Source organism: Coregonus lavaretus (genome assembly GCF_964263955.1).
Source record: "Coregonus lavaretus genome assembly, contig: HAP1_SCAFFOLD_1438, whole genome shotgun sequence".
Taxonomy (NCBI): Eukaryota; Metazoa; Chordata; class Actinopteri; order Salmoniformes; family Salmonidae; genus Coregonus; species Coregonus lavaretus.
Genome location: NW_028160761.1, coordinates 10,936 through 25,070, shown reverse-complemented (window position 1 = coordinate 25,070; position 14,135 = coordinate 10,936). Strand labels below are relative to the sequence as shown.

Below are 14,135 nucleotides of genomic sequence, written 5' to 3'. Positions count from 1 at the left end.
TCTCTCTATCTTACCTGTGTTCAATACTCACCTACCTGTCTCTATCTTACCTGTGTTCAATACTCACCTACCTGTCTCTATCTTACCTGTGTTCAATACTCACCTACCTGTCTCTCTCATACCTGTGTTCAATACTCACCTTCCTGTTTCTTTCTTACCTGTGTGCAACAATAATGGCATTCATAAACTCCTGTGAGATTTATAGAGACATCAACACAGAGGAGAAAAAGCCCCTCCAACGCTAAGTGATGTCACTGTTCTAGAACCACCCAGAGCTGTAGTATGCATACCAAGTAGATATCTGGTAGTTCAGAGGGTCACTCTTCTAGAACCACCCAGAGCTGTAGTATGCATACCAAGTAGATATCTGGTAGTTCAGAGGGTCACTCTTCTAGAACCACCCAGAGCTGTAGTATGCATACCAAGTAGATATCTGGTAGTTCAGAGGGTAACTCTTCTAGAACCACCCAGAGCTGTAGTATGCATACCAAGTAGATATCTGGTAGTTCAGAGGGTCACTCTTCTAGAACCACCCAGAGCTGTAGTATGCATACCAAGTAGATATCTGGTAGTTCAGAGGGTCACTCTTCTAAGGTTCCTTTTATTTCACTGACTGAGAGAACGAGTGGGTTATTTTTCCCTCAGGCAGTCACACACACACACACACACACACACACACACACACACACACACACACACACACACACTTATTTTACTATCCATGTTGGGACCAATCAATTGATTCCCATTCAAAATCCTACTTTCCCTAACCCCTAACCCTAACCCTTAACCTAACCCTAACCTTAACTCCCCCACCAACTTCCCATTTGCTGACTGCTAGCTCTCTGTGAACTCCTCTGGACAACACTGTGTGTTCTGTTCTGATCTGTTCTGTTCTGATCTCACAGTCTCTAGCCATAGTTTGGCCTAAGAACACACATAGAAAGACATGGGACGTTGAAGAGTGGTTATTCTCAAAGTATGCCTCTCTCTCTCTCTCTCTCTCTCTCTCTCTCTCTCTCTCTCTCTCTCTCTCTCTCTCTCTCTCTCTCTCTCTCTCTCTCTCTATTTCAATTCAATTTCAATTTAATGGCTTTATTGGCATGGGAAACATATGTTAACATTGCCAAAGCAAGTGAAGTAGATAATAAACAAAAGTGAAATAAACAATAAGAAATAACAGTAAACATTACACTCACAAAAGATCAAAAGGAATAAAGACATTTCAAATATCATATTATGTGCAAATAGTTAAAGTACAAAAGGGAAAATAAATAAACACACTACCAGTCAAAAGTTTTAGAACACCTACTCATTCAAGGGTTTTTCTTTATTTGTACTATTTTCTACATTGTAGAATAATAGTGAAGACATCAAAACTATGAAATATCACATATGGAATCATGTAGTAGACAAAAAAGTGTTAAACAAATCAAAATATATTTTATATTTGAGATTTTTTAAACAGCCACACTTTGCCTTGATGACAGCTTTGCACACTCTTGGCATTCTCACAACCAGCTTCATGAGGTAGTCACCTGGAATGCATTTAAATTAACAGGTGTGCCTTGTTAAAAGTTAATTTGTGGAATTTGTGGAATTTCTTTCCTTCTTAATGCATTTGAGCCAATCAGTTGTGTTGTGACAAGGTAGGGGGGGTATACAGAAGATAGCCTTATTTGGTAAAACACCAAGTCCATATTATGGCAAGAACAGCTAAAATAAGCAAAGAGAAAAAACAGTCCATCATTACTTTAAGACATGAAGGTCAGTCAATACGGAACATTTCAAGAACTTTGAAAGTTTCTTCAAGTGCAGTCGCAAAAACCATCAAGTGCTATGATGAAATTGGCTCTCATGAGGACCGCCACAGGAATGGAAGACCCAGAGTTACCTCTGCTGCAGAAGACAGCCTCAGAAATTCCAGCAAAAATAAATGCTTCACAGAGTTTAAGTAACAGACACTTCTCAACATCAATTGTTCAGAGGAGACTGTGTGAATCAGGCCTTCATGGTCGAATTCCTTTGTCCTTAGGTCCGGAGTCCAAATTTGAGATTTTTGGTTCCAACCGCCTTGTCTTTGTGAGAGTGTTGGTGAACGGATGATCTCTGCATGTGTATTTCCCACCGTAAAGCATGGAGGCAGAGGTGCTTTGCTGGTGACACTGTCTGTGATTTATTTAGAATTCAAGGCACACTTAACCAGCATTCTGCAGCAATACGCTATCACATCTGGTTTGGGCTTAGTAGGATTATCATTTGTTTTTCAACAGGACAATGACCCAACACACCTCCAGGCTGTGTTAGGCCTATTTTACCAAGAAGGAGAGTGATGGAGTGCTGCATCAGATGACCTGGCCTCCACAATCACCCGACCTCAACCAAATTGAGATGGTTTGGGATGAGTCGAACCGCAGAGTGAAGAAAAAGCTGTTGGAAAAGCATTCCAGGTGAAGCTGGTTGAGAGAATGCCATGAGTGTGCAAAGCTGTCATCAATGCAAAGTGTGGCTATTTGAAGAATCTCAATTTGTTGATTTGTTTAACACTTTTTTGGTTACTACATGATTCCATATGTGTTATTTCATAGTTGTGATGTCTGCACTATTATTCTACTATGTAGAAAATGGTAAAAATAAAGACAAACTCTTGAATGAGTAGGTGTTCTAAAACTTTTGACCGGTACTGTAAATATGGGTTGAATTTACAATGGTGTTTGTTCTTTACTGGTTGCCCTTTTCTTGTGGCAACAGGTCACAAATATTGCTGCTGTGATGGCACACTGTGGTATTTCACCCAATAGATATGGGAGTTTATCAAAATTGGGTTTGTTTTCAAATTCTTTGTGGATCTGTGTAATCTGAGGGAAATATGTGTCTCTAATATGGTCATACATTTGACAGGTTAGGAAGTGCAGCTCAGTTTCCATCTCATTTTGTGGGCAGTGTGCACATAGCCTGTCTTCTCTTGAGAGCCAGGTCTGCCTACGGCGGCCTTTCTCAATAGCAAGGCTATGCTCACTGAGTCTGTACGTAGTCAAAGACGCTGTGTACTCTGTTTACGGCCAAATAGCATTCTAGTTTGCTCTGTTTTTTTTGTTGATTCTTTCCAATATGTCAAGTAATTCTCTTTTTGTTTTCTCATGATTTGGTTGGGTCTAATTGTGTTCCTTTCCTGGGGCTTTGTGGGGTCTGTTTTTGTTTGTGAACAGAGCCCAAGGACCAGCTTGCTTAGGGGACTCTCCTCCAGGTTAATCTCTCTGTAGGTGATGGCTTTGTTATGGAAGGTTTGGGAATCGCTTCCATATGTGTATTAAAGTTGTGTTTCCCGAGGTTTCTTCTCACTCCCAGCATAAGGCGCTAGTAGATTCAGGCGCAGCTGGGAATTTTATCGATCACCAGTTCACGTATAAGATAGGGATATCTATTGTACCAGTTGATGTGCCCTTCCCCATCCATGCCCTAGATAGCCGCCCTTTGGGGTCGGGATTGATTAGGGAGGTCACAGCGCCACTTAAGTTGAAGACGCAGGAGGGCCATGAGGAGATTATACAGTTGTATTTGATTGACTCTCCTGCGTTTCCCATGGTGTTGGGGCTTCCCTGGTTAACATCTCATGACCCCAACATTTCATGGCGACAGAGGGCTCTCAAGGGATGGTCTGATCAGTGTGTCGGGCGGTGTGTAGGTGTTTCCGTAGGGGCAACGACAGTGGAAAGTCCGAACCAAATTCGCACCATGCACATTCCTCCTGAGTATGCCGATTTGGCACTCGCCTTCTGTAAAAACAGAAGGCGACTCAATTACCACCTCATCGACAGGGGGATTGTGCGATAGACCTCCAGGTAGGCGCTGCGCTTCCTCGTAGTCATGTGTATCCTCTGTCTCAGGAGGAGACAGCAGCTATGGAGACATACGTCACCGAATCTCTGAGACAGTGATACATACGGCCGTCCACTTCCCCTGCGTCCTCAAGTTTATTTTTTGTGGGTTTACGCCCGTGTATTGATTACCGTGGTCTCAATCAGATTACAATCAAATACAGCTATCCTCTCCCTCTGATTGCTAGTATGACGGAGTCATTACACGGGGCGCGATTCTTCACAAAATTGGATCTCAGGAGCGCGTACAACCTGGTGCGCATTAGGGAGGGAGATGAGTGGAAGACAGCATTCAGTACCACCTCGGGTCACTATGAGTACCTCGTCATGCCATACGGTTTAATGAATGCTCCTTCAGTCTTCCAATCATTTGTGGACGAGATTTTCCGGGATTTGCATGGACAGGGTGTAGTGGTGTATATTGATGACATTCTAATATACTCCGCTACATGAGCCGAGCATGTGTCCCTGGTGCGTAGGGTGCTGGGTAGACTGTTGGAGCATGACCTGTATGTGAAGGCGGAGAAATGTCTGTTTTTCCAGGAGTCCATCTCCTTCCTGGGACATCGGTTGTCCGCGTCAGGGGTGGAGATGGAGATTGACCGCGTTTCAGCCGTGCGTAGTTGGCAGACTCCCACCACGGTGAAGGAGGTGCAGCGGCTTTTGGGTTTTGCCGATTACTACCGGAGGTTTATCTGGGGCTTTGGACAGGTAGCAGCTCCCATCACCTCCCTGCTAAAGGGGGGCCCGGTGCGTTTGCAGTGGTCGGCTGAGGCGGACAGGGCATTTAGACATCTGAAGGACCTGTTCACCTCGGCTCCGGTGCTGGCACATCCGGATCCCTTTTTGGCGTTCCAAGTTGAGGTGGATGCGTCCGAGGCGGGGATCAGTGCTATACTGTCTCAGCGCTTGGGCACGTCTCCAAAACTCCGCCCCTGTGCTTCCTATTCCATGAAGCTCAGTCCGGCGGAACGCAATTATGACGTGGGGGACAGGGAGCTGCTAGCGGTGGTCCAAGCCCTGAAGGTGTGGAGGCATTGGCTTGAGGGGGCTAAACACCCTTTTCTCATTGTGACTGACCATCGTAACCTGGAGTACATCCGGGCAGCGAGGAGACTGAACCCTCGTCAGGCTAGGTGGGCCATGTTTCTTACCCGGTTTGTATTTAAGCTCACTTATATACCAGGGTCACAGAACGCTAAGGCAGACGCCCTGTCCCGACGATATGACACAGAGGAGAGGTCCATTGAGCCCACTCCCATACTTCCGGAGTCTTGTCTGGTGGCACCGGTGGTGTGAGAGGTCGATGCGGAAATCGAGCGGGCGTTACGTGCCGACCCTACTCCCCCAGAGTGTCCAGAGGGGCGGAGGTACGTGCCGCTCGAGGTCCGTGATCGACTGATATATTGGGCTCACACGTCACCCTCCTCTGGTCATCCTGGTATTGGTCGGACAGTGCACTGCCTTAGCGGGAAGTACTGGTGGCCCACCTTAGCTAGGGACGTGAGGGTTTACATTTCTTCCTGCTCGGTGTGCGCCCAGTGTAAGGCGCCTAGACACCTGCCCAGAGGGAAGTTACAACCTCTACCCGTTCCACAACGGCCGTGGTCTCACCTATCGGTGGATTTTGTCACGGACCTTCCCCCCTCCCAGGGGAATACCACGATCTTGGTCGTTGTGGATCAGTTTTCTAAGGCCTGCCATCTCATTCCTATGCCAGGTCTTCCTACAGCCCTACAAACGGCCAACGCCCTGTTTACTCACGTCTTTCGGCACTACGGGGTGCCTGAGGATATAGTGTCTGATCGGGGTCCCCAGTTCACCTCTAGAGTCTGGAGGGCGTTTATGGAACGTTTGGGGGTCTCGATTAGCCTTACCTCCGGTTTTCACCCTGAGAGTAATGGGCAGGTGGAGAGACTAAACCAGGATGTGGGTAGGTTTCTGAGGTCCTATTGCCAGGACCGGCAGGAGGAGTGGTCGGGGTATATCCCCTGGGCAGAGATAGCCCAACACTCACTCCGCCACTCCTCCACTAATCTTACACCTTTTCAGTGTGTGCTGGGTTATCAGCTGGTCCTGGCACCCTGGCATCAGAGCCAGATCGAAGCCCCTGCGGTGGATGAGTGGTTTCAGCACTCGGAGGAAACATGGAACGCTGCGCATGTCCATCTGCAGCGGGCTATCAGACGGCAAAAGGCGAGCGCCGATCGCCACCGCAGTGAGGGTCCGGTTTATGCACCGGGAGATCGGGTCTGGCTCTCGACCTGAAACCTGCCCCTTCGCCTGCCCTGCCGGAAGCTGGGTCGGCGGTTTGTGGGGCCATTTAAAGTCCTGAGGAGATTGAACGAGGTATGTTATAGTTTACAACTGCCCATTAATTACTGCATTAACCCCTCGTTCCATGTGTCTCTCCTCAGGCCGGTGGTAGCTGGTCCACTCCAGGAGAATGAGATACGAGAGGCTCCTCCGCCCCCACTAGACATCAAGGGGGCTCCGGCATACTCAGTCCGTTCCATCGTGGATTCGAGGCGCCGGATGGGGGGTCTGCAGTATCTCGTGGAGTGGGAGGGGTTCGGTACGGAGGAACGGTGCTGGGTCCCTAGGAGGGACATCCTAGATCCCTCCCTGTTGAGGGATTTCCACCGGAGTCATCCGACTCGCCCTGCTCCGCGTCCTCCTGGCCGTCCCCGAGGCCGGGGTCGGCGCATGGCTGGAGCTGCGCGTCAAGGGGGGGGGACTGTCACGGATTCAGCCGAGGCTGCTCCTCCTCCTTGCTCGGGCAGGCTTCGGCGTTCGTCGTCCCCGGAGTACTAGCTGCTGCCGATCGATGTTTTGGTGTTTGTTTTGTTGGTCTTTATTGTTTACACCTGTTTCCCATTATGTTGGATTCTATTCCCTATATTACCCCCTGTGTCTCATTGGTACTTTGTGTGTTATTGTTTGTTGTCATTCCGGCAGTTCTTGTATGTACGGGTCTTTGTGCTTTCCTCCCTGTTTGGAGGTTTGTTGTTTTGTACGTTGATTTTACTGTGTTCAGTAAAAAACGTTGCCAGCCGCTCTGTGTCCTGCTTTTGACTTCGCTACCACATACACGTCGCGTGACAGGAGCCTATCTTCCACAACCCAGCCATTCTTTTGAGAACACTCCGAGCCTGGGGACGTTTGAGGGGGTGGGAGGTAAAGCCCTCTACAACCTCTGCATTAAGGTAATTAACATTAGGAGCCTAACAGGAGTGAAGGCACATCAGTGGCAGGGGGTATGTGGGGCGTAAAGTATGGTGGGTTTTAGATGGAGGGGGCTCTACAAACTCCCAGTACCAAAGAGGTCAGGGGACCTCCAGTAGAGGGTTTTACATGGAGCCCTGGCCACTAACAACTGGTTGGCACGGGTCGACCCGGGAGTCGGACAGGGGTGTCCATTCTGTGTCATGAGCGAAACTGTGATTCATGTGTTTTCTGTGTACGCCAGTTTAATTCCATTAATGTCTCAGTTGGAATGTCTGTGTGAGAGGTTCTGGGTGGAGTTTACTGTCGGGATGTGTATAATGGGGTACAGGTGTTCGAATAAGGAAACGGCCAAATGTGTGTTGTTAAATTTTCTGTTTGCTCAGGCAAAGATGGCTATTTGGGTAACAATTAGGAACAGGGTCAAAGGTGGGGGGATAACAGACCCTTTACTATTATTTAATGGGATGGTCTCTGCGCGCCTTAGGGTGGAATTTGAGTTCTATAAAATGATAAAAAGTGTGGAGATGTTTCAGGAGATATGATGTGTCTGTGGGGGCCATCTGTACATCTGGGGAAGATGGGTTGGATATACGGTTGTAAAAGTGGTGAGGTTTTGATTATTGTGATGTGTGGTGTTGTTTTGTATCGTGGGGTAGAGGGCAAGGTGAGTATGCAGTACAGGGGTGAGGCTTTAATGAAATGAGGATGTATCATTAAAGAAAGACATGAAGTCAAAGTCCCTCAGTCTCTCCCTCTCTCTCTCTACCTCTCTCTCTCTCTCTAATACTCTCTCTCTACTTCTCCCTCAGTCTCCCTCTCTCTCTCTCTCTCTCTCTCTCTCTCTCAGTCTCTCTCTCTACCTCTCTCTCTCTCTCTACATCTCCCTCAGTCTCTCTCTCTCTCTCTCTCTCTCTCTCTCTCTCTCTCTCTCTCTCTCTCTACCTCTCTCTCTCTACCTCTCCCTCAGTCTCCCCCCTCTCTCTCTCTCTCTCTCTCTCTCTACCTCTCCCTCAGTCTCCCCCCTCTCTCTCTCTCTCTCTCTACTTCTCCCTCAGTCTCCCTCTCTCTCTCTCTCTCTCTCTCTCTCTCTCTCTCTCTCTCTCTCTCTCTCTCTCTCTCTCTCTCTCTCTCTCTCCCTCTCTCTCTCTCTCTCTCTCTCTCTCTCTCTCTCTCTCTCTCTACATCTCCCTCAGTCTCTCTCTCTACCTCTCTCTCTCTCTCCTCTCTCTCTCTCTCTCTCTCTCTCTCTCTCTCTCTCTCTCTCTCTCTACCTCTCCTCAGTCTCTTTCTTCTTCTTTCATCTCCTATTTCTTTACCACATACTCTTTCCTTCTCTCCCCCCTTTCTCTCCCCTCTGCTTGGTGTATACTATGAGGCCCAGTCTTCCATGCCTGGAATTACAACAGACTGGAAAAGTGATACAGTTTCTAAGATACAGCTAAAACACTAAACCCTATTGTCTGAACCAAATGCTCAGTTGCCTGAACCCACTGATTGGATCAATCACTCTTTTGCAAAACCATAAGCACTTTTCACCTGTTTAGACATAACTTGCCAACACATTTTCATTGTGATGCACCCGTGCTGCATAATGGTGAGCACAGGTGACAAAAGTCAAACACAATTAGAGCACAGGTGTCACCACTTGAACACAACAACTCAAAATTGATCACACTTGTGGCTAATGATGTGAGGGAACATATACAGTAAGCCAGTTCAGAGAGCACTGGTTTGTGAGGCCCTACAATGGATAGAAATCTGAGAGGAAGAGTTCGTGTGAGAGGAGGTCGAGTGGTCGAGGTGGTCAGCGAAGACAAAGAACAGTGATATCTGATGAAATCAGAGCTACTGTGATTGACCATGTTCTTGTCCATGGTATGAGCATGAGGGAGGCTGGACAAAGGGTACAACCAAACATCAGTAGATTCACTGTGTCCACCATAATCCGAAGATTTAGAGAAGAGAACAGGTAATTACCTTTTTTTGACATTATAGTACAGTATGTAAATGTTGACAGCAATTACTGTATGACATACTATATAATGTACCACAGTATACTGTAAGTAAATATATGTTTCAGTACATCACTGTACCAATGTACTGTAGTATTGTAAGGGAGGTTGGTCTAACTGTTTGTAGGCCTAGTATTCCATGTATATTTTTTGTAACTCCATGTTCTCTTTTTGTAGAATTGAAAGACTGCCACATGGGGGTGGGAGGACAGGTATGTTCTCCCCACACCAAGAGACCCTATTTGTTGATATGGTCCGTGAGAACAATGCCATTAAACTGAGCGAAATTCAGCAGAAGATCATTGAGGACCATTTAAATTTTGAGGGTATCAACAGTGTCAGCCTCTCTACTGTTGATCGTGTCCTCAAGCGCAACAGACTGCGCATGAAACAGCTATACAGAGTGCCCTTGATCGCAACTCAGGACAGAGTCAAAGAGCAAAGATTCCAGTATGTACAGGTTGGCATATATCCAGACACATTCAATGTTGATTACTCTAAGTAGTGATTTACTGTAGTGGCCTAAATCACTTTTTCCGTATCACTTACAAAACTATATCTATTTCTACAGAGGGTTTTTCAACTGGATGCAATGGAAAGACCCCATCAATACATCTACATGGATGAAGCTGGGTTTAATCTCACCAAAAGGAGAAGGAGAGGCCGTAATGTGATTGGCCATCGGGCCATTGTTGGTGTTCCTGGGTAGCGTGGTGGCAATGTCACATTATGTGCTGCCATCAGCAATCATGGGGTTGTCCACCATCATGCCAACCTGGGGCCCTACAACACTCACCAGCTCCTCATTTTCCTCAATCACATGCGAGATGCTTTGTTAGGGCAGCAGGATGAGCATCCCATCTATGTTGTTGTTTGGGACAATGTGAGTTTTCACAAAGCCCTCCAGGTTAGAGAGTGGTACAATATGAACCAAGGTTTTATCAATCTTTGCCTTCCACCGTACTCCCCTTTCCTAAACCCCATTGAGGAATTCTTCTCCTCATGGCGGTGGAAGGTATATGAACGCCAACCTTACACCAGGGTAAATCTCCTGCCGTGGAGGCATGCCAAGCCTGGATACGGCATGCCAGGGTTTTTTTTACCCCGTTGCCTGGCCAGACAAAATGTGGCCTGTGATGTGGATGAAGTCCTGTGGCCTGACCCAGTACGGAGACATGATGCTGTGGCTGAGTAATGCACTTATTTGTATATTTTTGTACTTTATTTTTACATGGGCTTACTGTACACAAGTGGCAAACGCATAAGATTTCTGTTTGTTTTTACAAGTGCTACATGTAAATGCACAAGATTTCTGTTTTGTCTTTTTGTACAAGTGCTAAATGCACAGGTTTTTTTTTTTGCAACATGCATTTAGCCTACAGTGAACAATAAACATTTATTTCTCCAGCTTCATGTCCTGAGCATTGTGTTTTCTATTTTTCTACGTAGTGTTTAGTGACTGTTCAGTAGTGTTTTTTATTTTGATTGACTCGGGGCACGATTTGACAACATAGTTCAGTTTTGAGCACAGATTGAACTGTTTGAGGTGAAAGTTTGGTTTTGCAAGAAGAGTCTGAGGTTTGTGAATGTAGCTTGAAAATTGGGTTTTGTTTTCACAGTTAAGAGAAAAGGAGAGCAGCTTTCAAGAAATGTGTCTTAGCAATCGAGAAAAACTGTAATAGATTGTATTTTATTCATACTTTCAAAGTGTGTTAAGTGTCTATTTCCTCTGTGCGTTTTTCCAGATAGCCAATAGGCTCCTTCTGTAATTCTGCCTTCATAAGTAAAAACACCATGAAAACTGATTGGGTTATGGTGGTTGGCTTGAAAAAAATACAGACACCAAATTGGTTGATGATTGGCAGTGAGTTCTGTGAATAAGATCAAGGCTGGAAAATAGGACCCCACTTCTGCTTAAGTTATCTCCCGTTCACAGATTTGATAGGAATGGATAGGTGAAAGCAATATGGCAGAATCGAGGTGGGGTTGTCCATCAATCACAGCTTCACCTTGCCATCTCATATAGGTATGGAATAACACGCAAACACCTCTCTCTCTCTCTCTCTCTCTCTCTCTCTCTCTCTCTCTCTCTCTCTCTCTCTCTGACCTAATATCTTTAAACCAACCCCTGCAGTGGTTTCATTCACCAGTCAGGTGTCTAGAGTGTACGTACGTGGTCTGAGTTCTTAACCAGATGTTAGTGGGTCATAAATACGATTCCATCATCGCCCATGTAAGCTAGGGTGGACTTAGCGATTTGGGAATCCATTTCAAAATGCCTTCTAGGGGACCACTTAGTAGTAGTAGGTAGAGTCTTGGTGGTTCCAACCTTCTTCCATTTAACAATGATGGAGGCCACTGTGTTCTAGGGGACCTTCAATGCTGCAGACAATTTTTGGTACCCTTCCACAGATCTGTGCTTCGACACAATCCTGTCTCTGAGCTCTAAGGACAATTCCTTCAACCTCATGGCTTGGTTTTTCCTCGACATGCACTATCAGCTATGGGACCTTATATAGACAGGTGTTTGCCTTTCCAAATCATGTCGAATCAATTGAATTTACCACAGGTGGACTCCAATCAAGTTGTAGAAACACCTCAAGGATGATCAACGGGAACAGGATGCACCTGACTTCAATTTGGAGTCTCGTAGTAAAGGGTCTGAATACTTATGTAAATAAGGCAGAATTAAGTGTCAATTTCCCCCGTTTGATTTTCCAGATAGCCAATAGGCTCCTGCTGTAAATCTGCCTTAATAAGGAAAAACATGAAAACTGATTGTGTTATGGTGGTTGGCTTGAAAAAAATACAGACACCCGTTTAGTTGATGATTGGCAGTGAGTTATTTGAATAAGATCAAGGCTGGAAAATAGGATCCCCCCTTCTGCTTAAGTTACCTCCCGTTCACAGATCTGATAGGAATGGATAGGTGAAAGCAATATGGCAGAATCGAGGTGGGGTTGTCCATCAATAACACTCTAGGCACATCATGTAGATCTGAGATGCATAAAGTAGCTTCACCTTGCCATCTCATATAGGTATGGAATTACACGCACACATCTCTCTCTCTCTCTCTTCTTCTCTCTCTCTCTCTCTCTCTCTCTCTCTCTCTCTCTCTCTCTCTCTCTCTCTCTCTCTCTCTCTCTCTCTCTCTCTCTCTCTCTCTCTCTCTCTCTTCTCTCTCTCTCTCTCTCTGACCTAATATCTTTAACCAACCCCTGCAGTGGTTTCATTCACCAGTCAGGTGTCTAGAGTCCTGTCACACCAGGCTGTGAAGCAAACCCTTACCTCAGACATGCATGTGGTAGTATATAACTAAGTAAGTATTGGTGCTGTTTGAATCGTTTCATCGGGGCAGTTTATAAATGTGAATAAATGTATAAACCCACACACCTGTAGGCCAAGAGTCCAAAAACATGCTTTAATAATGATAACAGTGTGTTCAAGATTGAGTGGAATTCTGTTCTTACGATACTTGATTGTAGACTTTTATTTTTGGTCCTAGAGAAGGATTCTGCTACATTTGATTAAATGATTTGCACAGTAACTGACATCAAATTTTACAGTAACTAGAAAAGTACATACTTTAGCCAACCATCATACATTGACCCTATATTTAACTTTGGGACCATAGTCAATCATGACAGTAAAAGCAAAAAAATTCACACAAGAGAGAAACTTCATTAGTGCAAAGAATGTGGCAAAAGCTTCATTAAAAACATTAAAACAGCACAGTGAACAACCTGGAGAGTTTCAACATCACCTCCCTTCAGTCCTCTCACCAGGCAGGCTGTCCATCCCCTCATCCCCTGGTGCTGGTCTGGGGTGGTCTGGTCTGTGGTGTGTCTAACCCTCTAGACGTAGGCCTTGCTGCTGCCAGCCACGGAGCTAGCAGCCTTGGAGTACTTGACATCGTGGTTCTCATCGCTGGGGGGGCAGGAGCAGCAGAGGAGCGCCCCGCCCTGGATCATCAGCCCTGCGGAGCCCCAGCCGATGTAGAGTGAGGCTCCCAGCTCCCTCCTCTGGGCCTCGACCAAAAGGGGGTTGTAGAAGTCTCGGATGATGGGGTTGGCCGACCAGCAGACAGGGACCAGGACCAGAAGGGCAGCAATGAGGAAGACGATTCCGCTAGCGATGGCTACCTTGGCCTTGGACCTCTCGTTATCCACGAAGTTGGTGTACTTCCCGCCAGCGATGCCCAGCAGGATGGCGAACACGCCAGCGATTATGGCGATTATGATCAGAGCCCTGGCGGCCTTCAGGTCCTGGGGCAAGGCCAGGAGGGTGTCGTAGACCTTACACTCCATCTGTCCCGTGCTCTGGGTCACACAGTTCATCCACAACCCTTCCAAGATGACCTGAGCGGTGATGATGTTGGCTCCGATGAAGGCTGTCACCTTCCACATGGGCAGAGCACAGATGATGATGCTTCCCAGCCAGCCGACGATCGCCAGGGCCGTGCCCAGCGTCTGTAGCCCAGCCGACACCATCCTGATGGAGCCCTGGTAGAATGGACGGATTGAGCTTATTGAGGGAGAGATATAGAGACAGGAGAGTATAGCCTGGACAGGGTAGATGTTGACAGTGAAGAACTTACCTCCTCTACGTCTCTGACTTATAGGGTTTACTGTTTTATCATATCTCTCTCTCTCTCTCTCTCTCTCTCTCTCTCTCTCTCTCTCTCTCTCTCTCTCTCTCTCTCTCTCTCTCTCTCTCTCTCTCTCTCTCTCTCTCTCTCTCTCTCTGTCTCTCTCTCTCTGACCTAATATCTTTAAAACCAACCCCTGCAGTGGTTTCGTTCACCAGTCAGGTTATTGGGCCCATATAGGGACATATGGATGGATATACTGAAGATCACCTCCATCTCCACCATTCTGGGAGCTCTAGGAGTGATGGGGTCCATCTTTGGGACCAAGTGCTGTAGCTGGTATCCTGCAACTCACCACTGTCTTCTTGGTCTATTACTTGACACAGAATATTCCAGAATACTGGAGGGAGTATATATTATTTTCCACTG

At 46.5% G+C, this 14,135-nt stretch overlaps 1 protein-coding gene across 1 annotated transcript; it reads right to left on the bottom strand.

The window, feature by feature from the left end:
* Positions 1 to 12,972: 12,972 nt before the first annotated feature.
* Positions 12,973 to 13,608, bottom strand: LOC311121470 (claudin-4-like; the record flags this gene model as incomplete). Its single annotated transcript, XM_084195959.1, has 1 exon — positions 12,973 to 13,608. The coding sequence occupies one exon, from the start codon at positions 13,606 to 13,608 to the stop codon at positions 12,973 to 12,975; it is 636 nt and encodes a 211-aa protein (XP_084052085.1).
* Positions 13,609 to 14,135: the final 527 nt, after the last annotated feature.